At 43.2% G+C, this 23,721-nt stretch overlaps 1 protein-coding gene across 1 annotated transcript in view; it reads left to right on the plus strand.

The window, feature by feature from the left end:
- FRAS1 (Fraser extracellular matrix complex subunit 1) overlaps window positions 1–23,721 on the plus strand; it is an 830,295-nt gene that overhangs the window by 466,543 nt on the left and 340,031 nt on the right. The window contains exon 18 of the mRNA XM_073597432.1: window positions 8,699–8,872. Within this exon, the coding sequence (XP_073453533.1) occupies window positions 8,699–8,872 (174 nt within the window). The remainder of the gene's footprint in view (window positions 1–8,698; window positions 8,873–23,721) is intronic.

The raw sequence follows: 23,721 nt of genomic DNA on the forward strand, positions 1-23,721 counted from the left end.
ACTTCCCGCATCATGGAGCGACTCCTGGTGCCCCCCTGCCTGTTGATATAGGCAACTGCCACTCTGTTGTCCAATTTTAGCAGGACCTCTTTCCCCCTGAGGAGGGGGCTGAAGGCTAACAGAGCTTGGAAAGCTGCTTTCATCTCCAATATATTTGAAACCACGTTCTGTGTTCTGAATGTCCAAAGGCCCTGGACTGCGTGATGGCGGTAGTGTGCCCCCCAGCCCTTCAGGCTGGCGTCTGAAGTGATTATTTCCTGAGGAAGAGGGACTATATGCCTGCATCTCTTCAGATTGTTCAATCTGGTCCACCACCGGAGTGATTGTTTTATTTCTTTCTGGACTACGATCGGCTGAGACAATGATACCCCGTTCCATTGTTTTAACAATGATGCTTGCAGAGGTCTGGTGTTCCATTGGGCCCATTGTACCATTGGGATGGTTGCTGAGAATGACCCCAGTATGCTGAGGTACTCCCGGGCTGGTAGTGTGGTAGAGGCTAATAACTTTCTTGCCTTCTGAATGAGGCTGGGAATTTTTTCCTGCGGAAGTTCCACCGTATTGAGACGGGTGTCTAGTTCCGCCCCCAGGAATATCATTCTCTGAGTGGGCTGCAGATTGCTTTTCCCCCAGTTTATGATCCAGCCGAAGTTTTGTAGGGTGGTAATCAGAATGGATCGATGCAGTAGAAGGGAATCCTGATTGTCTGCTAGCAAAAGGATGTCGTCCAGGTAATGATGGACCCTCAATCCTTGTTCTCTTAGTAAGGCTATTACTGGCAGTAAGATTTTTGTGAATGTCCTTGGAGCGGTGGAGATCCCGAACGGGAGGCTTCGGAATTGAAAATGATGTAGACCTACCGCAAAGCGGAGAAATTTTTGGAATGAGATGTGAATGGGGACGTGCAGATAGGCGTCTTGTAAATCGACGGAAAGCATCCAATCCCCGATATTCATGGCCCGAAGAATTGACTGGAGGCTCTCCATTTTGAATGTCTCGACTAAGATTGAGCGATTGAGATTCTTTAGATCTAAGACAGGGCGTAGATCCCCCGATTTCTTCTTCACCAGAAACAACGGGGAGTAGAATCCCGTTGACCTTTGGGATATTGGAACTTCCACTATGGCTTCCTTTTGTAACAGGTCTTGGACGTACTTTGTCAGTAGCATCCTTTTTTCCCCGAGATGCAGGTAATCTGGTTAGAGAGAATTGGTCTCTTGGAGCCCGTGTCTTGAATTTCCATTTGTGGCCGAACTGGACAGTGTCTATCGTCCATGGGTCCTTTATTGTATCCGCCCAGACCTGCTTGAAACTCATGAGTCTGGCCCCCACTAAAGCTGGTTGGGCGGACGCACCTTCAAAAAGACTTTTGTTCCCCTGACGCAGGGGTCTTAGACTTTTGGAGCTTGAGGAATGATGACTGGGGATTCTTCCAGTTCCTCCTATACTCTTTTCCGGGCCTGTAAGATCTTGCCTCTCTGTATTTATCTGGCAGATTTCTTCTAGAAACCGGTGGTCTCTGCTGCCTGGGCCTCCTATCTGAAGGGATGAGTCCCGATTTTCCCCCCGTGACTTTAGAAATAGCCACGTCCAGTTTTTCTCCAAAAAGGTTTACGCCATCAAAGGGTATTTTGCACCAATTGGATTTTGAGGAGGGATCTGCCGACCAGGGTTTTAACCAGAGCGCCCTTCTGGCCATTACTGAGCTTAACATTGCTCTTGAAGTGGTTTTAATTATATCCACAGAGGCTTCTGCGACAAAGTCGCCTGCAAGACTAAGTTCTTGGAGTGCTGAGATAACTTTCTCCTGCTCTATTCCTTCCGATACCAGCTTCTCGGCCATCGTGGACCAGCTTGAGATAGCCTTACCGACGGCAGCCAATGCTATTGCTGGCCTGCAAGCGCCACCTGCCGAGAGGTAGGTTCTCTTAAGATCCAGATCGATCTTTCTATCCAGGACGTCTTTGAATGTGACTGCATCCTCTATTGGAAGTGTTACGTGCCTGGCGAGGCGCATTAGGGAGGAGTCGACCACTGGAGGAGATATTAGTGGGTTGACGTTAGGCTCTTTAAGTGGATAGAGTTTTGATAATCTGTTGCTGAGGCCAGTTTTTTTCTCTGGCTTTTGCCACTCATCCTTAATTAGATCCTCAAGTTCCTCAATGAACGGGAAGTTCTCTGGGTCTTTTTTAAGATTTGGAAAGTATTTCCTCACTTTTTGAGGAGTTTCTTTTTCTTCCACCCAGTCGATCGCCTCTTTTACTGACTTCACGAATGGGTCGATCAATGAGAAGTCGAAGCCGGTGGATGCCTCTAGATCATCAGTGTCAGAGAGAGGGTCTGACGTCTTTGATGATGATGGGGCAGTGGATGAGGTACTTTGTATAGGTCTGCTGGCTTCTGGCTCAATTGGTTCTCTTGCCTCTGTTTCTCTGTCTTTAGTTGCCTCAATGAAGCATGTGCGACAGGCCAGTTTGTCTGGAAGTGCTGTAGCACCGCAAATCCAGCAGGAGTTCCCGGGTGGACGGGAAGGCTGGGTGACAGGAGATTTCCTGCGCGCAGGGGATTTTTTGTGGTGGGAGCGACTAAACCTTGATCTTGATCGGCTTCTCCTGCGACTTGATCTGCTCCTCCTGCGACTTGAGCGGCTTCTGCGATTTGAGCGACTTCTGCCGCGCTCTGAGCGACTCTGCCTGTGGCTTGAGCGGCTCCTTCTTGAAGGCTCCCCTCGTCTTGAATGTGACGATCTGGAAGACCTGGTGGGGCTGTTCAATTTAAACAGCATTAGTGAGGGCTCTCTTTTTCCTTCTCTTCATACTTACCCATCATCCCCTCTTACCTAGTAGGCTGGCGATGGTCTACCTGGGCAACGGTCTCCATGAAAGGTGATGAATCAACCTATAATTATATAGGTGGCTTAGCATGCATGGGATAGCAGATAGTAAACAAGCAAAGAAAAAAGCCATCATAGATCTTACCTGGGCGTGGAGATAGCAAGAGAGAGACAGGGTAGATTAGCAAAAGAAATCCGGTCAAAATTCCCCCTTACAGGCTCAGGAGAGAAGAGACAAGAAAATGCTGACATTACAGCATTTTTAAACTTGCCGCCGTCCCGGGGTGATGACGTCACGCTCGAGCATGCTCAGATGCGCTCTGAGGCCTCCGACGCCATTTTGGAAGCTGGAAAGTGGGATGTCCTGACAAGCTGGAGCTATGGAGACAGACAGGAGGGGAAGTTACCCACAGGTGCACAGAAAGGAGCTGGAGACCGCTGCCATCCATAAACCTGTTTAAGGTTTGTAATGTATTGTAACATACCCCTGAGACCATCAGAGTGGGGTTCCTTCCATTGAGCTCATTTAGAGGCTGTACAGGATAGGACTTCCACCCAGGAGAGGCTAGAACCTGGCTGGGGCGAATGTTTTAGGTAAGGGATGCATGTTTTCGGTCCTTGACAGGTGAGGAAAAAAAGGAGAATGCTGGGGCAGGGGCTCTCTCAGACTTTAATAGCTACGCGGTCCTATCAGGTTGCGGGGGCGGAGCCACAACCCATAGGTGTATGCTGCCATGAGATGCGACAGGAAACGCTGTTGCTGTCAAGATAAATAAATCCGCGCTGCAACTGAATGGCGTACCTGAAAACAATAAAATGGTTACCAACAAAACACAGTAAACAGTAAAGTATAAAAAATCTGAAAAGCAAACATGGTAAAACATAATAACAATAAAACATTGCAGAATAGAATAGAGTAAAAAAGAGCAGAACAATAGAGAGAGAATAGAGAGAGAGAGAACAATAAAACAACAACAACTATTTTTGGTTTTTTTATTTTATTTTTTTTTTGTGTTTTTATTTTTTTTTATTTTTATTTTTTTTTACACTTTTTTTTAGTAACTTTTAACTTTTGTAACTGGTTCCAGGTTTGGGTCTCTCAAAATGCAATGGCATCTTGGGAGACCCTGTGTTAGTGTGCCTAGTCTGTGCAGTGCTGAACCCTACGCTAATACTCAACTAGTGTATGGTAGCGTTCAAAGCATTCACCCATGCAAAGACCAGGATTGCCAGGACAGGATGGACAATAAGACCGGGTGTCACGCCTAAATCCGCGCTTGCTACAGACACGACATCTTTTTTGGGGGGCTCGTTGGGTAGGGGTACTCGGGATGGCATAAAGAAAATGCCTCTCATGCAGCCGGCTTACTGCATTTGGTTAGGGAAGGTGAGGTAGAGCACCGTCTGGAAACAGAAGGGCTCTGACGATATCTTCCTGGAATTTAAGGAAGGATCCAGTCCGTCCTGAAGCTCTGTATAGCACATGAGCGTTCAGCAAAGCCAATTGAAATAATTAAACAGACACTTTTTTGTACCAGCGTCTGGCCTTACGGGCAACTAGGTACGGCGCCAACAACTGGTCGTTGAGGTCCACCCCTCCCATATTAAGGTTGTATTCGTGGACACAGAGGGGTTTCTCCACAACACCAGTCGCCGTAGGAATTTGGGTCATCGTGTCTGCATGAAGGGAGGTGAGAACGAAAACATTCTTCTTATCCCTCCACTTCATAGCGAGCAAATTATTATACTTCAAGCAGGCTCTCTCCCCCAGCCTAAGACGGGAATCTACAAGCCGCTGGGGAAAGCCCCGGCGATTAGGTCGCACGGTGCCACATGCTCCAATCTGCTGATCAAACAAGTGACTAAAAAGTGGCACGCTCGTATAATAATTGTCCACGTACAAGTGGTACCCCTTTCCGAATAAGGGTGACACCAAGTCCCACACTATCTTGCCAGCGCTTCCTATGTAGTCAGGGCAGTTTGTCGGCTCTACGTGACTATCTTTGCCCTCGTAAACCATAAAACTACATGTATAGCCTGTGGCCCTGTCACAGAGCTTATACATCTTGACCCCGTATCTGGCACGCTTGCTGGGAAGGTACTGTTTGAATGACAAGCGGCCAGAAAATTTAATCAGGGACTCATCAACGCAGACAACTTGATGGGGGGTAAACAAGTCTGCAAAACGTTGGTTGAAGTGGTTTACGAGGGGCCGAATTTTGTAGAGCCGATCGTATGCAGGGTCTCCACGAGGACGACAGAGTTCATTGTCGTTGAAGTGCATGAACCGCAAAATCTGCTCGTATCGTGCCCTGGCCATGGAAGCAGAGAACAAGGGCGAATGGTAAATTGGGTCAGTGGACCAATATGACCGCAACTTACTCTTTTTATTCAACCCCATGAGGAGGGAAAGGCCCAGAAAGGTCTTAAATTCGGAGACCGTAATTGGTCTCCAATCTCTGGCAAGGGAGGACTGGGGATTAGCGGCGATGTGTTGACCAGCGTATAAATTGCTTTGGTCCACAATAGATCTATAGAGATCTTCGGTGAAAAACAGTGAATAAAAATCCAGTGGCGTAAAGTCAACTGTTTCCACCTGAATTCCGGGTTGGCCAGTGAAAGGGGGAAGTACGGGTGCTGCAGAAGTGGTGGGTTCCCAATTCGGATTGGCCAATGCAGCAGGAAGGGCACTATGGGCACGACGGGCCTGTCTTTGTCTTCTTGGTGGCAGCGGGACACTACTAGTGCTTGCCACCTCACCAGCTTGAACTGCACTTATGGGACTCGCCACGTCACCAAGTGTTACTGCAGTGCTGGATGTACGACCAGGGTGTACTAGGCCGCTGGTGCTTGCCAGTTCACCAGAAGGAATAGCAGCGCTAGTACTTCTCTGCTCCATACGAGAGCCCTGCGGTTCTTGCACTTCAAGGACAGAAGAAGAAGATTGGGGTCTGGTACGCCTGACTCTAGCAGGGACCACAACTCTGTCATCATTGCTATCTGTCATGGAGCCGCTGTCCTCTACAGGTTCGTATTCTGAGCCTGAACTTGACAGATGAGTGACTTCCTCTTCACTATCTGTCATACTCAGAAATGTGTAGGCCTCTTCACTAGTGTACCTTCGATTTGCCATTTTGGGCTCTAAATTTAGGGGTACACTAGTGAGACTCACAGGCAAAAAAGCTCCTGACTGTCAGCGACTGATTCAAAACGCTACCAAAAAACTGTTAGCGATCGCAGGGATCAGGCCTGACTCTGCGAACGCTGCAGTTATGTGTGTTTAGTGTTTTGTAAGTGTCAGTTATCGATCGATACTGCACTTGGGTGGGCTGGGCAGGGCTGGGCCGAGGGGCAAAACGCAGGTGCTAGCAGGTATCTGGGCTGATCCCGCTAACACTGCGTTCCAGGGAACCCTAAACTGCTGGGGAGTATAGATATGATCGGATCAGATATCGATCCGCTCAGATACTATAGCACTAAGGGAGGTGTATGCTGCGTGCGTGGGTGTTAGCGGTACTGGCGCTAACCTGACGCTGCCTGGGGCGACGCAGACCTTAGCTGACCCTAAAAATGTAATTTATATCACCGCCGGGCAATTAGGGGGTTAAACCTTTATAAGGTAATAAACGGCGGGTGCCCTAAAACTATAATAAACTGTAATAAACTATAATAAACTACAAAAAACAAACTAGCTAACCAACGTCACCCGTAACACTTAAACGGTGATCGCTGGTGAAAGGGTTAACTAGGGGGCAATCAGGGGGTTAAAACCTTTAGCAGGTAGTATATGGGGGTCCCTGTCGCTATAAAACACTGACAGCGAACCTATATACTTACCTCCCTAACTAGCGTCACCTGTGTCACTAATACAGCGATCAGAAAAACGATTGCTTAGCGACACTGGTGATGGGGGGTAATCAAGGGGTTAACCTTTATTAGGGGGGGTTAGGGGGGTACCCTGGACCTAAGGGGGGGTACCCCAGACCTAAAGGGGGCTAACCTAACTGCCCTAACACTTGTAACTGACACAAACTGACACAAATGCAAAAAAAAAAAAAAAAATGCTATTGGTGTCAGAGTGACAGGGGGTACAGGGGGGTGATCGGGGGGTGATGGGGGGTGACAAGTGTGCCTGGCGTGTTCTACTGTTAGTGTAGTGTTGTGCAGACTTACTTGATGTCTTCTCTCCTCGGCGCCGGATCAAAAAGACCGACTCGAGGAGGGATGACATCACTTCCTTTCCCTCTGTTTACATTACAGAGGGAAAGGAAGCATTTTCATTCGCCGGGAGCGATCGGGAGGGGGTGGCCAACAATGGATGGCCTCCCCCTGACCTCTCATCGCCCGGGAACAAATGGCGACCGCCTCGGGCACCGGGGGGGGGACCGATCGGACCCCCCACCCACGGAAGGCAAATCACGTATATGTACGTGATTTTGCCTGTCCGTGCCACCTTGCCGACGTACATCGGCGTGAGGCAGTCGTCGAGTGGTTACATAATAAAAATTTGATTATTCTTGTATAATTATATTGTATCTCATTTTGTTTATACTCCTTTGAGGCACAATTAGAGTCCCATTTTTTTCTACAAGTTTTTAGACACATATTTACATATCTTTCTGGGATGGTGCCTCTGTAGGAGTATTAGTGTTCCACGCTCACCCCACCCCTATACGTATATAGGGAATGAACTTCCTTGATTGGGTATACCAGTGTCAACACCTGAAGGTGACCCATAACCCATTAAGTAATTACTTAAGGCTCTGTGTCCCATGATGTACTCCAAGAAAAGGATTTTACAGGTAAGCTGTAATAAAAATCCTATTTTTCCTTGTGATAGTGTTATAATCAGCAATAAAAACCCAACAGAGGTTCTCACCCTTTCCCAAGCTGGTAAAAATATTTTGTTTGCTGTATGGGCCCCATTTGGGAAACTTTTCTGTTTTCAACTGATGAAATGGACACAAACAGACTGATGAAACCTTTTAAATGGGAGCACAGGCAACAAAAAGAGTTGACATAAGATCTCACCCTTACCCACTCTATACATAATTTAGAAAAAAAAAGTTTTGACTGGAGTTGCACACTTATTTTGTGTTTGTTTACCCAGCAAAAACATACATGCCAAGAGGGCCATCCATTATTGTTGCATCCATTTGAGAAGCACACAACATTTAATCTATTATATCACTTTAAACCTAAATGGCTGCCTATCAGAGTGTGAGGGCTGAACATGACATTTATGCCAGTCACACTCGATCATTATGGAAAATATCATTACGGAAAATATTTATGCAGCTAGGTATGTGTGGTGTTATTGTTCAACTTCTGTCATTATGGCATTAAATGTAATTGTATATATTTAAACAGATGTTTGTATAGCTTCAAACTTTGATCTCTAGAGATATGTTCATATTAAATGGTAATAACTAATTGTTCTAATTAATAAATCTCTCAGCTGGCAAATGACAAGGCTTATCATTGTTAGAATTAATAAAAAAGTGGATAGGGAATAGGCTAAAAGAGTTTACAACATGCACATTGTAGCTAATATTATTTTTATGTTTCATTGTAAAGCTGAAGCCCTCATTAGTTTATTTGTAAAGAATACGTGTCTTTTTTTTTTTTTTTTAATTTAATGTCATTGCATCAAGGCACTCATGCTAACATCTAGATAGTGCAGCATTTCCTCTATAAATAAAGAATAGGTGTCTGTTTTCCTTTTATCTGATCTCAAGAAATGATAACAATTTGTCTTCAGTAGTGGCAGATCATGAAGTTAATAAAAAAACGTGTTTGTTCTTTCTTTAAAATCATCTTGAAACCTCACTGAGGCATCCTGTTCTCTGCTTCTTACATCACCAGCTTGCCATCCATCTTGTCGTAGCTGCCTGGGCCCAGAGGACTCCCACTGCACACAGTGTATAAAATCAGAGGACTCACTTCAGGCAGTTCAGGAGTACAGAGGAAAGCCTTATGGGACATGTCAGTCTCATTGCAAGCCTCGTTTTTTCATGGACAGTGCAGGAATATGCCAGGGTAAGATAAACATAAGTATAAAGATATAATCCAAACTTTCTCATTGCTTGTTTTCATAATACTGTCACGTTGAGGTAAAGCTGCTGACTAGAACAACTGGTAATCAAGATAATGATTTGGTTAATGTTTTCTGGGGCTGCTTGCACAAGCCATGAATAAGTTATATGTGCTCCTGAGTATTCATTAATGTAGTCCACAATGTTATTTTAATTCCTTTTGCTCTGCTATATTGTAATAGATAGCATGTAGTGTGAATAATAAGGGCTGCATGAGATGGTGTTATTTTCTTATAGGAAATCAGTACGTTTCTGAAAAAAAGCTTATTTTCAGTACACCTATCACAATGGAAATATGCAGGCTGCCATTGCTAACCTCCTCTAAAAATACAATTGAATTAACCTGACAGTAGGGCAACTATCCTAACTGTCATAGAATTATATATGAAAGTGCGCTGTTCCTAGTGAATTCATAATATTCAATAAATGCAAATCACTCACAATAACACATTCATGTGAATAATCCCAAAACAATGAAGTTAAATCAATAGTGCATTAACAACATATAAAGTGCATAAATCTTATATAAAGTGCATGATTTTATATAAAGTGCGTAAATTAAAAATAAAAGTCCAAAACTGCAACAATAGTGCAAGTTGTGCAGTCCTCCACACTCTTCTCTCTCCTTATGTGGAAATTCAAACAGATCACACCACCAAGAAGTGTCACCACAAAAAGTTAAAGCGGGGGTCCACCTATCTATCTTTTTTTCTTTTTTGAGTTAATTCACAAACTTTTCTTCTGAGCATTACATACTCACATATTGTGTGTAATATGTCCGCCTGTGTCAGATTTCATCGGAAAGAATAACTTATATTATTCACTGCAGGCGGTTTCCATCTTCATTGTGGGCATTTGAAGCCCACAAGCATTTATTTCCTGGATGTGGTGAATGCTGTGCTCCCAGCATTCACTGCTTGTTCCCGCACATGCTCAGTGGCATCCTGGGAAGCCTGAGACTAGCTCCCAGGAGTCTGGGAGAGGCTAGAAACACGCCTACTCCCACGGGAGGAGAACCAGGAAGTGCAAAGAAGAATAGAAAAATAAAAGGTAATTACGGCGATTTAAATTTTTTTAAACGGCATGTCAGCATCTAGGCAAGGAAGAGAATACATACAGATATTGTTCAAAATTTGTGTGGAACCCCGCTTTAAGAAAGATCCTTACCAGATTCTCAGATCTCGCACAGAGATCAGATTGCCTTGCTGCTCAGCAGCCAATAGACTATCCAGGAAACAGAATTCTGTCCACATTCCTAAGCCAATGCGCTTAACAGTGGGATTAAAATACAAAAGGAGGCCCACACAGTGAGGTATTCTAACAAGCCAATTTATGGAAATAATAAAAATACACTTACAAGATGCATGGGATTAAACAGCAGGTAGCTCCATAAGCAGGCACATCCATGCTTCCACTCGGTGTGCAGAATTATGTCACGTGTAGCCCCCCCCGCCCCCCCCCCCCCAATGGGAGGGGTCAAATCAAATCCTAACTGTCATATTCTTTCAGGACAGGGATCCCTATATATTTTTCTCATGACAGGTGTCCTTTAACAAGAAAAATGAGGAGCAAAACACCATCTGCTGTGACTGATTAAAAGTGAAATGTCATTTGAATAGTTTTATTAGATAATTCTGACTGTGTCTTGTATGGGGAATAATTCCAGTGGTTTAGCCCATAATCTTCTTTTTATATACCCAATTCCCACCCAGGCAAACTCTGACATTTCTCTCCTACATGTAAAAATCAGTATTTTTTTGATAGAAAATTACTTAGAACCCCCAAACATTATATATATTTTTAAAAGAGACCCTAGAGAATAAAAAGATGGCTGTTGCAAATTTTTATGTCACGCGATTTTTTCAAACACAGTTTTGTGGGGAAAAATATACTTTAACCACTTGACCACTGGGCACTTAAACCCCCTTAATAACCAGACCAATTTTCAGCTTTTGGTGCTCTCACATTTTGAATGACAATTACTCAGTCATGCAACACTGTATCTATATGAATTTTTTGTCCTTTTTTTCACACAAATAGAGCTTTCTTTTGGTGGTATTTAATCACCGCTGGGTTCTTTATTTTTTGCGCTATAAAAGAAAAAAGACCGAAAAATCTGTAAAAAAAATTAATTTTTCTTCGTTTCTGTTATAAAATTTTGAAAATTAGTAATTTTTCTTCATATATTTTGGCCAAAATTTATACCGCTACATATCTTTGGTAAAAATAACCCAAATTAGTGTATATTATTTGGTCTTTGTGAAAGTTATAGCGTCCACAAGCTATGGTGCCAATATCTGAAAATTGATCACACCTGAAGTACTGACGGCCTATCTCATTTCTTGAGACCCTAACATGCCAGAAAAGTACAAATACCCCCCAAATGACCCCTTTTTGGAAAGAAGACATTCCAAGGTATTTAGAAAGATGCATGGAGAGTTTTTTGAAGTTGTCATTTTTTCCCACAATTCTTTGCAAAATCAAGTTTTTTTTTTTCTTTTTTTTTTTTTTTTTTCACAAAATTGTCATATTAGCAGGTTATTTCTCACACACAGCATATGCATACCACAAATTACACCCCAAAACACATTCTGCTATTACTCCTGAGTATGGCGATACCACATGTGTGAGACTTTTACACAGCGTGGCCACATACAGAGGCCCAACATGCAGGGGAGCACCTTCAGGCATTCTGGAGCACCCATGCCAATTCTGACATTTCTCTCCTACATGTAAAAATCATCATTTATTTGCTAGAAAATTATATAGAACCCCAAAACATTATATATTTTTTTTAGCAAAGACCCTAGAGAATACAATAGCGGTCATTGCAACTTTTTATCTCGCACGATATTTGCGCAGCAATTTTTCGAACGCGTTTTTTTTGGAAAAAAAAATGTTTTTTGCTTAAAAAAAAACAAAACAGTAAGGTTAGCCCAATGTTTTTGCATAATATGAAAGATGAAGTTACGCCGAGTAAATAGATACCTAACATGTCACCTTTCAAAATTGCACACGCTTGTGGAATGGCGCCAAACTTCGCCACTTAAAAATCCCCATAGGCGACGCTTTAAAATTTTTTACTGGTTACAAATTTTGAGTTACAGAGGAGGTCTAGGGCCAAAATTATTGCTCTCGCTCTACCGATCGCAGCGATACCTCACATGTGTGGTTTGAACACCGTTTTCATATGTGGGCGGGACTTACGTATGCGTTCGCTTCTGCATGCGAGCACACGGACAGGGGCGCTTTAAAAAAATTTTTATTTTTTTTTATTGTTCATTTTACTTTATTTATTTTAGTTTGACACTTTTTTCCCCAAAAAAATTTTTTTGATCACTTTTATTCCTATTACAAGGAATGTAAACATCCCTTATAATAGGAATATGGCATGACAGGTCCTCTTTACAGTGACATATGGGGTCAATAAGACCCCAAATCTCACCTCTAGGCTGTGCCTGAAATTTAAAAAAAAAAAAAAAAGATCCTGGCTTCGATCGTAGCGGTGAGTCGGTAGAAGCACTGGAGGGCGGCGGGAGGGGGGGACGTCCCCTCTCGCCTCCCGTAAGAATGATCAAGCAGTGTAACAGCCGCTATGATCGTTCTTATGGTGTAGGGAATCGCCGGCTGAAAAAGATGATATCTGAATGATGCCTGTAGCTGCACCCATCATTCAGATATCCCCGCACAAAGTCAAGGACGTCGTATGACGGAAGGCCGGAAGTGGTTAAAACGCTTTTTTTTTTTTAACACAAAGTTGTCCATTTATACAATATTTCTAACACATAGCATGTACATATCAAAAATGACACCCCAAAATAGATTCTCCTACTCCTTCTGAGTACGGCGATACCACATGTGTGAGACTTCCACAGCCTGGCCACATACAGAGGCAGAGTATGGCTGAGCATGGCTGGGTATGGCTGAGCATGGCCGAGTATGGCTGAGCATGGCCGAGTATGGCTGAGCATGGCCGAGTATGGCTGAGCATGGCCGGGTATGGCTGAGCATGGCTGAGCATGGCTGAGCATGGCTGGGTATCGCAGAGTATGACTGGGTATCGCCGAGTATGACTGGGTATGGCAGAGTATGACTGGGTATGACAGAGTATGACTGGGTATCACCGAGTATTACAGAGTATGGCTGGGTATTGCGGGGTATTGCAGAGTATTGCAGGTTATGGCAGAGTATTGCAGATTTTTGCGGGGTATTGCAGAGCATGGCTGGGTATGGCAGAGTATGGCTGGGTATCACTGAGTATGGCAGAGTATGGCTGGGTATCACTGAGTATTGCAGAGTATGGCTGGGTATCACTGAGTATTGCAGAGTATGGCTGGGTATCACTGAGTATTGCAGAGTATGGCTGGGTATCACTGAGTATGGCTGGGTATCGTTGGGTATGGCAGAGTATTGCGGGATATTGCAGGGTATGGCAGTGTATTGTGGGGTATTTCAGGGTATTGCAGGGTATGGCAGAGTATTGCGGGGTATGGCAGAGTATTGCGGGGTATTCCAGGGTATGGCAGAGTATTGCGGGGTATTCCAGGGTATGGCAGAGTATTGCGGGGTATTCCAGGGTATGGCAGAGTATTGCGGAGTATGGCGGGGTATTGCGGAGTATGGCGGGGTATTGCAGGGTATGGCAGAGTATTGCGGAGTATGGCGGGGTATTGCGGAGTATGGCGGGGTATTGCGGAGTATGGCGGGGTATTGCAGGGTATGGCAGAGTATTGCGGAGTATGGCGAGGTATTGCGGAGTATGGCGGGGTATTGCAGGGTATGGCAGAGTATTGCGGAGTATGGCGGGGTATTGCGGAGTATGGCGGGGTATTGCAGGGTATGGCAGAGTATTGCGGAGTATGGCGGGGTATTGCGGAGTATGGCGGGGTATTGCAGGGTATGGCAGAGTATTGCAGGGGTATTGCAGGGTATGGCAGAGTATTGCAGGGGTATTGCAGGGTATGGCAGAGTATTGCAGGGGTATTGTGGGGCATACCAGAGTACTGTGGGGCATTGCAGAGGGCATTGCAGGGCATGCATAGTAGTGGGGATGGCTGAGCATGGATGGATGGATGGCTGGATGTCTCTGAGCAGCGCTGTGGGCACTACACATGCAGCCCACAACGCTGCAGCCATCCATCCATCCCCCTCTCCGCTCACAGTGTACCGATCGGTACACAGAGGGGAGGAGAGGAACCGGCGTCATCAGATGACGCCGGTTTGTTTACATGTGATCGCTCCGTCATTTGACGGAGCGATCACATGGTAAACGGCCGCGATCAGCGGCCATTTACCGGGATCTCTCGAGTGCACGCCCTAGGGGGCGCGCGAGAGCAGAATTCTGGACGTCCTCCCAGAGTTAAACAACCGCCCTGTAGCCGTCATTTGGCTATGGGCAGGTTGTTAAGCGGTTAATCAATTTTAATGCAAAAAAACACAATAAAGAACCCAATTTTTTGGTAAAATATAGAAGATGATGTTATGCTTTAAAATTGCATGCGCTCGTGTAATGCCACCAAACTACGGTACTTAAAAATCTAGGCGATGCTTTAAAATTTTTTACAGGTTACTAGTTTAGAGTTACACAGGAGGTCTAGTGCTACATATGCGGCCACAACCTACGTATGTGTTCACTTCTGCATGCAAGCATGAGGGAATAGGTGGCACAAAAAAAAAAAAAATATGTATTTATTTATTTTCTTACACTGTCCCTTTAATTTTTTTTAAATGTAAACTGTCTCTGTTTCTGTTGTTATAGAAATAAGGCATGACAAGTCCTCTTTATGGAGACATCTGGGGTCTATAAGACCCCAGATATCTCCTCTGCTCTGGAAAGCATTAGATTAAAAAAAAACATTGATCTCAGCCTTCTAGGGAAACAAAATGGCAGTGTTTTACATCTGTGAGAGCCGGAAGTGATGTCATTATGCTGCTTCTGGCCTCCCAGGATCATTCTGATGTCCGGGGACCACCCAGTCTTCAGCCAGCTCTATGGTAACCCGAAGGCGCCACTGGATAAGATCCTGGGCTCTCCAATTGCACAGGAGAGCCCAAAGAAGCGCCGATGGGCGGTAGGAGGGGGGCACCCCCCACTGCCTGTAAAAGCCATTCAGTGGCTAATCGGCCACTAGGATGGCTTTTACACTAGGGGGAATGGCTGGCTGAAAAGAAAGATATATTGCGCCTATGAACACAGATCTTTATGATTGCATGGTTCCATACACATTCTATACAATAAATATAATATTCTTCATGTAAGGAAGTAATAAGTCTTAATCATTTCATTAATGCAAAGCATGCATAAGAAAGTAATATGCTAAGATAAGAAAAAGGGCAGACTAGCTGAAATATTGCCACCCTGTAACTTATTTTATGTCACCTTTCCACAAATTTAGGCCTAGTTATATACTGTTTCTGCACAACAGTTATGCATTGATAAGCCACACATTTCTGCTTCTCTTGTGGAGGTGCTATCATTTTAAAGCTGTTTGTTTTTGCAATCTGCACCTACTAAAGCTTCGATTGTCTTATTTCTTTAGAGACTTTGAAAGTTAACCTTTGGCCAGGCTCTTGCCTTCAACTACAGTAATACCTTGGTTTGCATAATTTGTTCCAGAAACGTGCTTGTATTCCAAAGCACTCATATATCAAAGCGAATTTCCCCATAAGAAATAATGGAAACTCAGGTGATTCGTTCCACAACCATTTATTCTAATAAAAATGATGAAGGCAATACAAAATACAGTATAAAGTGTGCTGTAAAAATAAAACAAATTAACCTGCACTTCGAAATACAGTACTGTAGCTCATATCAATGGCAGGAATACTGTACAGTACCTCTCTGGTGTAAAAAAAAAAAAAAAAAAAAAAAAAGATCACAGTTTTAATGTAAAAAAAAAAAAAGAATTACACTCACAGTGTTAAGGAGTCTGGTGTTAATCCATGGAAAGCTGCTGTTGTATACAGTACAGTAAAGCCGGTTTTGTATAACTACAGTCATTCCGCTGGTGTACAGAATACAGTACTGTATGTGGCCAGAGGTCCGGGGGGTGCTGGTGGCTCCCAGCGCTTCCTAGAGAACTGTTGACACTTCCAGCTGCTCCGAATGCGCGTTATGCCCCCCCCCCCACCAAGCTGGGAGTGTCTCCGAGCATCTCCGAGTTCTCCAGGAAGCGCTGGCAGCCACCAGCGCCCTCGGACCTCTGGCCACTTAAAGTACTGTACAGTACTTACAGTACTGTATACTGTACACCAGCGGCTTTACTATAAATATACACCAGCGGCTTTACATTGATAAGCACCAGACTCCTTAACATTGTGAGTGTAATTCTTTTTTTTTTTACATGAAACTACTGCTTGTATATCAAGACAGTGCTCGCATAACAAGTCAAAATGTAAAAAAAATTTTGCTCGTCTTGCAAAATGCTTGTATACTCGCAAACCAAGGTATTACTGTATTTACATATTTTTAACAAGCAATAAGTGCATTTTAAAGCAGCCCTGTCAGGGCTAAAGGCAATTTCTAAAGGAAGGTGCTCTGCTGGAGAAGAGGTATTATACCTCTCTAGAGGACTGTGTCTCCTACCTTTCTTCTTCCAATGCCTATGCCCCCTTCTATGCAGTATGATAGTGATAAGGGGTCGATAGGTGGAACACAGGCATCCGCCACTAGAGAAGTGTTGAATGCCAAAGAGACAAACGCTGCATTCTGCAATGGGAGTAAGGTAGGAGACCTTAACTTACTTTAATATAAACTCTGAATGACCTCTGGTTGCTAGACTGAGAAGCATTTAATCCTCAAAGTTCATAAAATAGTTACTTTGGTTAGCAGCTTTATCTCACTGTGTTCACTCTTCCATTGCAACCTTCAAACCTTTTAATGTAAGCACAATGCACCTGCTTGTTGTTTACATTGGAAGGCTGGAAGCCTTCCAAGTGACTGCTGGAAGAAAGAAAAAAAGTGAGATCAAGACCAGGTTTGCCAACCAGATTATGTAATAAATGGTCAGAGGCAAGGGGTAGAGCTAAATGGTTATATGCATTTAAGTGGGCAAGTCAGCTAGAGGCCACCCCAGGCCAAGGTCTAGACAAAAATCAATCCCTAACTGAGGTAAAGCTGTTAGAAATCTGATTACAATCTCACCACAGTGCATTTGTTAGGGATTTGGAGGATTAATTGATGCACAGTGCCTGTAGCTAGTTATACTGTATGTGCATAGCCTGGCTACAGATTTACTTAAAGTTAGGATTACCGCAGATTAACACACTGAAGATGTAAGATATACCTGAAAAAAATCAGGCCTTTAGAAGCAGTGGTGGTAACCCCGTTAGCAATCAGATGTTCACTTCCAGAAGAATAACCATGGGTTGTTTTCCATGTTAGCAGCACCTCAAATTTTTATTTTCCATACATTGTGTGTATCATTTGCTTTGTGTCGGATTTTTAGCCCATATCTCCAGCATGGTGCATTGTTGAAAAGCTTAAAGTGTGGCTTTTTTCTTTTCCATTTTTAGGGTGTTTTTAATCTAAAGTTGTCATTTTGACTATGAGACTGAAAATCTTTTTTATACTTTGACCTATAAATAGTGGTGGGATTCTCTAAACTCTTTTTGAAAAATCCCTGCATTCATTTTGTAGTAATCACACAACTTTTAAAATAATTGTCGACCCAAAAATGTGTCAAAAGTGTCCGATGTGTCCGCCATAATGTCGCAGTCTCGATAAAAATCGCAGATCGCCGCCATTACTAGTAAAAAAAAAAAAAAATGCCATAAATCTATCCCCTATTTTGTAGACGCTCTAAATTTTGCGCAAACCAATCAATATACCCTTTTTGCGATTTTTATTACCAAAAATATGTAGAAGAATACATATCGGCCTAAACCGAGGAAAAAATTAGCTTTTTAAAAAAAAAAAATTGGGGTTATTTATTACAGCAAAACGTACAAAATATTGTGTTTTTTTTTTTCAAAATTGTTGCTCTTTTTTTGTTTATAACGCAAAAAATAAAAACCGCAGAGATGATCAAATACCACCAAAAGAAAGCTCTATTTGTGGGAAAAAAGGATGTCACTTTTGTTTGGGCGTAGCGTTGCACGACTGCGCAATTGTCAGTTAAAGCGACGCAGTGCCGTATCGCAAAAAATGGCTGGGTCATTGAGCAGGCAATTCTTCTGGGGCTGAAGTGGTTAATACTATCAAGGCATGTGGTGCCACAGTATATACTGGAAAGAATTGATTGTAGCGAGGATCTGTTATTACATTTACTTGTAATTCAACAGCACTTAATAAATGTCCTGATGAAAAATGTCCTTCCCTGGAAATTCATCCAAAAAAGAAGCAGATGGCAGATGGCAAAGCTATATACAGTTGCCTGAGCCAGAGTAGCTTTATAGAACAGTTTTCTCTTCTCAACTATCTTCAGGGTCATATAAGAAGACATATTACATACCCACATTGATACAACTCTAACTAAAATATAGTCACATATACATTATTATTTACATCTGTTAAAGTGGATGTAAACCCAATGTCATCCTTTCTAAACTACTGCCATAGGGGTTATCTATAAGGATATATATGCCTTCTGCATGTATCTTTACCTGTCAAATGTCTCCCCTCTGTCTGTTGAGACCTGAAAAACTGCATATTCTGTGGGTGGGTCTGTTGTCTGGAGCTCGGTGGGTGGAGTCATGATGTCAGTAGACTCCCCGCCCACCTCTACACTCCCCTTGTCAAAATGCATTTTCTCCTGTGTATTTCTAACTGAACTTCTGCTATGATCTCTAACATCCAGTGAAAAATCATGGTGAGGTGTGGAACAGCCAATCCTTGCAGAGCTGCTGAAGAAAGGAGTGGGGGAGGGAATTAAAAAATAATGCCTGTGCCTTAGGCTGTCACTCACGGCAAGGGGGAGGATTTGACAAAGTTTTTCTCAGTTTGTCAAGATTTTTCTCACTGAACAATAAAAGAGGATTGCTCAGAGATGGATTAACTCTGTGTGGCAAGACTGGGCTCAAATGATAGGAAATCTTATACTCTACAGTATGATATATATATAAAAAAAAATTTGGGTTTACATCCACTTTAATGGAGATTTCACACTCACACTCATTATCTAACATGATAAATACTATTTCTACATATCTCAGTGGGAAAAGAACTGTAATTTCTAAAAGTAAATAGAAAGATATTAGGGACACAGACATGTTTTATATATTTGCACATTTTAAATGTTTGTGTAATACATGAAACATGTTTGGACAAATTAATGATTATGTCAGTTTGAATGCTGCAGTTTAAATTATCAATTCGGCTTAAAGAGGAATTAAAATTCCTCTGCAAACTTTTACCTATAGGTAAGCCTATAATAAGGCTTACCTACTGTATAGGTATTGAAAATGTCTCCTAAACCTGTACAATTTAGGAGATATTTCCAGTGCATGCAGCCAGTGACATCACTGACGCATGCGCTCTGAATGAACGGCCCACGTGTGCTGTTCCTTATGAGCCCGTGCCGTGAAAGGCGGCTGCCGCGCACATGCCCGGTAGTGGCATCATCGCAGCTCCGGCCAATAACAGCACCAGAGCCCGCAAACCCGGAAGAAGCTCCGGGAAAGATGTTGGCTGTGACAGCGGTGTGCGGGGACTGCTGAAACAGTTTTGTTTTAAGGTATTTCATAATGAGCTAGTATGTGATGCATACTAGCTCATTATGCCTTTGTCTTGCAGGTTTTTTTTTCTGGTGATTTTTTTTCAGAGGTTTACAACCTCTTTAAATCTGTGAGCTCAAGTCCAGTGTACATGAAAGAACTTTGTACATGCTAACAATGGTGATTTGTTTTTTTAACAATTAATATTATATCACAATATAATGTGTGTTAATTAAAACTCAGGCGTTGCAAAAAAAATTATTCTTGTGGAATTGGGCAAGAGTGTCTGCTTTGCATAGTACCCATACAATATAGTGTCCAGTATAAGCCCCTCCTGGAAAGCCCATAGGAATAGTTTACATTCTAAACAGTAGCTGATGCTTTAACAATGCAATACATTTTCTGACTCACACTATTTACTTTGTGCTTTGTGTACACAATTGGTAGTGCACATATATTGATGGCGACAGCTGTGTTTCACAATGGGCTCTTGCTGAGTTACCTGAGTGGCTAGGCTTTTGAAGGAGCAGGCTTTTAGGGTGCATCCTTGACAGCGGCATTGTCTATCTGGTGGACAGTATAATGTTACATACACTAGCAGATATAAATATACTTGTCTAGCAAATTAAAGCTGAACTCCAGATAACAGTTTCTATTTTCCTTTTGTGATGAAGGTTTTACATAAATGAATAAAAGCTGATCATTGTAAACACTCCTGCCAGTGTTAAATAGTTTCAGTCCTATCTGTCATTTTTACTGGATAGCTTGGTCTTTTCAAGGAAGTTGAAAATGACAGACTCACTGGCCAGATGACAAAAACAGCCTTAAAGCGGTTTTTGTAGCTGTTGACTTTTAATATATAGACACTTACCTGTCCAGGGATGTCGGCACCCCAGCTGATTTTTGGATCGGCTGTCGGTTACTCCCGCCGCCATTCATCACAAGAGAAACCGTCAGTGAAGCCGGCTCCCTACTGTGCATGCGCGAAGCACGCTGCACTTTCTAATTGGCCCAGCAGCGGGGGAAGGAGGAAGGGGGGCGAACTTCCGGCACCTTCTCCCGGAAGTGGGGAAGGGTACCTGTTAAATACAGCTACCCCCCCCCCCCCCCCGAAGGTTCAAAATGTGGCACCAGAGGGGGGAGGAAGCAGATTAGCAGAAGTTCCACTTTTGAGTGGAACATCGCTTTAACATGACACTAAACAATGCCCTTATTCCGCAAAAAATAATCCACAAACAATAACTACTTAATGGCACTTTAATCTATATTTCATGAAATTGTTTCTTACTGTGCTTTTCTGCCATCTTGTAACATCTGAGCTCCCAAACCTCTCCTTCCACTCACTTTTGTTTGTTTGGAACAAGCTTGTACGATAGTTGTGGTCATGTGCATTGTTCGTTTGGAATTTACCTGAAACATATTCTTTATTTATAATGTATCTAAGTATTGTCAAATAGAAATCTTACAAAAATATTATTTTTCAAATGTTTCCTTGCAGAAAATAGACTATAGTTTCTGCTTTAAAGGAGAATTACAGCCAAAGTTTGTTTGGCTGTACTTCTCCTGTGGATCACAGAAATGCGGTTCATTCTGCACTCCTGTGACCCATTTTCAGATGACAGTGGGCTGAACCTCGCTGTAGGTTGATGTCACGGAGCCAGTCCAGGCTGGGGAAAGATCGCAACCATATGATCGGAATTCACCCAGGAGCCTGGACCGGCACCTGTCTCAGCCTCTCAGTGAGTCACTGAGAGCCTAAGCCAGCCGCTCCAGCCTCCACAGCCCAGCGTTCCAGTGGGAACCTATACTTCTCTATTAAACACATCTAGATCACTGTCTATTAAACAAGATTCTTAAACATTGTCATAGTGGTTCCAATGCTCACATCCCTATGATTTGTGTATGTGAACTAGGTGCACTATATAAAAACCAACGTGATTCTTACCACCATTCTCTATATTCTCTCATCTCAAAGTATGGACCCACTATGTGCCAGGTCTAATTTCATCTTTCCCTTAGGCAGGGGCTGTCCTATATCCTGCTTCCTTTGAGTTCTTACTGTGATATTCTCTTTCTGACACTCTGGGGTGTTCACCTTTGGTAGGTGGTATGGCCCTTTCAGAGATCATGAGTATATCTTGCAAAGGACTCACATAACAGAGGGGATCCCCATAGTGCAGTGAATTTACCACTTGCCCACTGGGCACTTAAACCCCCTTCCTAACCAGACCAATTTTCAGCTTTCAATGCTCTCACATTTTGAATGACAACTACTCAATCATGCAACACTGTACCCATATGAAATTCTTGTCCTTTTTTCACACAAATAGAGCTTTCTTTTGGTGGTATTTAATCACCACTGGGTTTTTTATTTTTTGCGCTATAAATAAAAAAAGACCGAAAATTTTGTAAAAAAATGCATTTTTTGCTTACTATTATTGGCAATAAAATAAAAGAAGTTGTATATATACAGTGTATAATATATATAACAAGTCAAAACATTTTGGAGGGTTTGGCCTTCTACATAATAAAAGTGTTTGAAATTTTAAAACCCAATTACAGCCAAAACATTTTTTAGATAAACGTGAAAAGAGTATATATAGCTGTCTATAACTCTTCTGGTGAAATTTGAATCCCAACTTCAGGAAATATGAAAATTCTCCCACTGCAAGTGTAAAAAGCTTGTTTAGGTCTAGGGGACAGAAAAGCACTTTTACTTACCTGATCCTCCCCTGGCAAATGGTGCTCCTCCATGCTCCAGTGGTGTACTGTTCCTCAGCGTCCTCACAAGGAATGCAGGGCTGTGGACCCTAAATTCGTCTTGATGATGTCATGGCCTTACACCACTGAATTATGGGGGAGAAGAGGCTGTAGGGACTGGTCTAAAAGCAGGAGCAGAGGATCAGGTAAGTTAATCTACATTTCTATGTCCCCTAGACCTAAACAAGCACTTAAACCTTACAAGTTTCCTCAAGTTGGGCTTTAAAGCTAAAATTCATATTTCGCATAGTTACTTTGGTCCAGCTTGGACATTGATGCATGTACCATACCTGGCCAACCCCCGTGGAGGGTGAAAATCACTGTAATAGACACTGCTACTACCACCATGATTGCCGCTAGCTTTTGGTCCTGCTGAGTGGTTGCTGTGCTGCTTAGTGAACACAGTAGGTAGCTCGCTCTGCACTGGAACTATTCAGAGAACATTTTGCATTTTCTCAATGAATGCAAAGTGTTCTTTGATTGGAAGAGTTGGAGAGGCGGGGTGGTGACGTCATGATCTTCACCTTGTGCAATCTGAGAACGTTTACCTGAATTTCAGCTTTAAAGGCTATCTCTGAGTTAAATTTTTTCAAAAGGATCCCCCCCCCAGAGGTTTAAAAAAAAAAGCAGTTCAGGCTGCAATATCCTCTCTGGCTCTGTCACCTGCAGTTTGTTTCTTCTGCCACTGTCCTCAGTCCAGGGTCATTCTAACCGGAGGACTGATGACAGCCTGTGGGTACAGGACGTTATACACTTGTTCCCTGATTGGGCATTAACACGTGGCCTTGCACTCACAGTGTAATCATGCAGAGAGCAGTCACTGCAGTGCTGAGTGCATCATTGAGGACAGCCCAACAATAACAGGGGAAGGGGGCCCTGTGCATAACATAATCAGCTTGAGGAAACCTTGAAAGGGTTTGTGTAAAAACAAAAAAGCATGAATGTGATTGTAAAGGTACATTTAAAAAAAAAATGTCTATACTTACCTGCTCTGTGCAATGGAACCTCCTCTTTCCGGGTCCCCCGTTGGCGCGCCTGGCCCCTCCCCTCTGTCCAGTGCCCCCTTGGGAAGCTGCTTCCCATGGGGGCATTCATGCATGCTCGCACCTGAGCCCTGCTGCTGTATCCATTGACACAGACAGCAGGACTCTGCCCTGCTCCCTCGTCACTTGCTTAGATTGACAGCATTGGGAGCCAATGGCTCCCGATGCCCCAACAAAGCCAGTGAGACCCAGAAGAGAGGGGAGAGAAGAGCTGCAGACGTGCACAGTGCTGGATTGAATGAGGGCTCTGGTAAGTATGAGGGGGGATGCTGACACCTAAACAATTTCTACCTTAATGCAAGGAATGCATTAAGTTAAAAAATGTTTAGGCTTTACA

This window comes from Aquarana catesbeiana, linkage group LG01, assembly GCF_042186555.1.
Source record: "Aquarana catesbeiana isolate 2022-GZ linkage group LG01, ASM4218655v1, whole genome shotgun sequence".
NCBI lineage: Eukaryota > Metazoa > Chordata > Amphibia > Anura > Ranidae > Aquarana > Aquarana catesbeiana.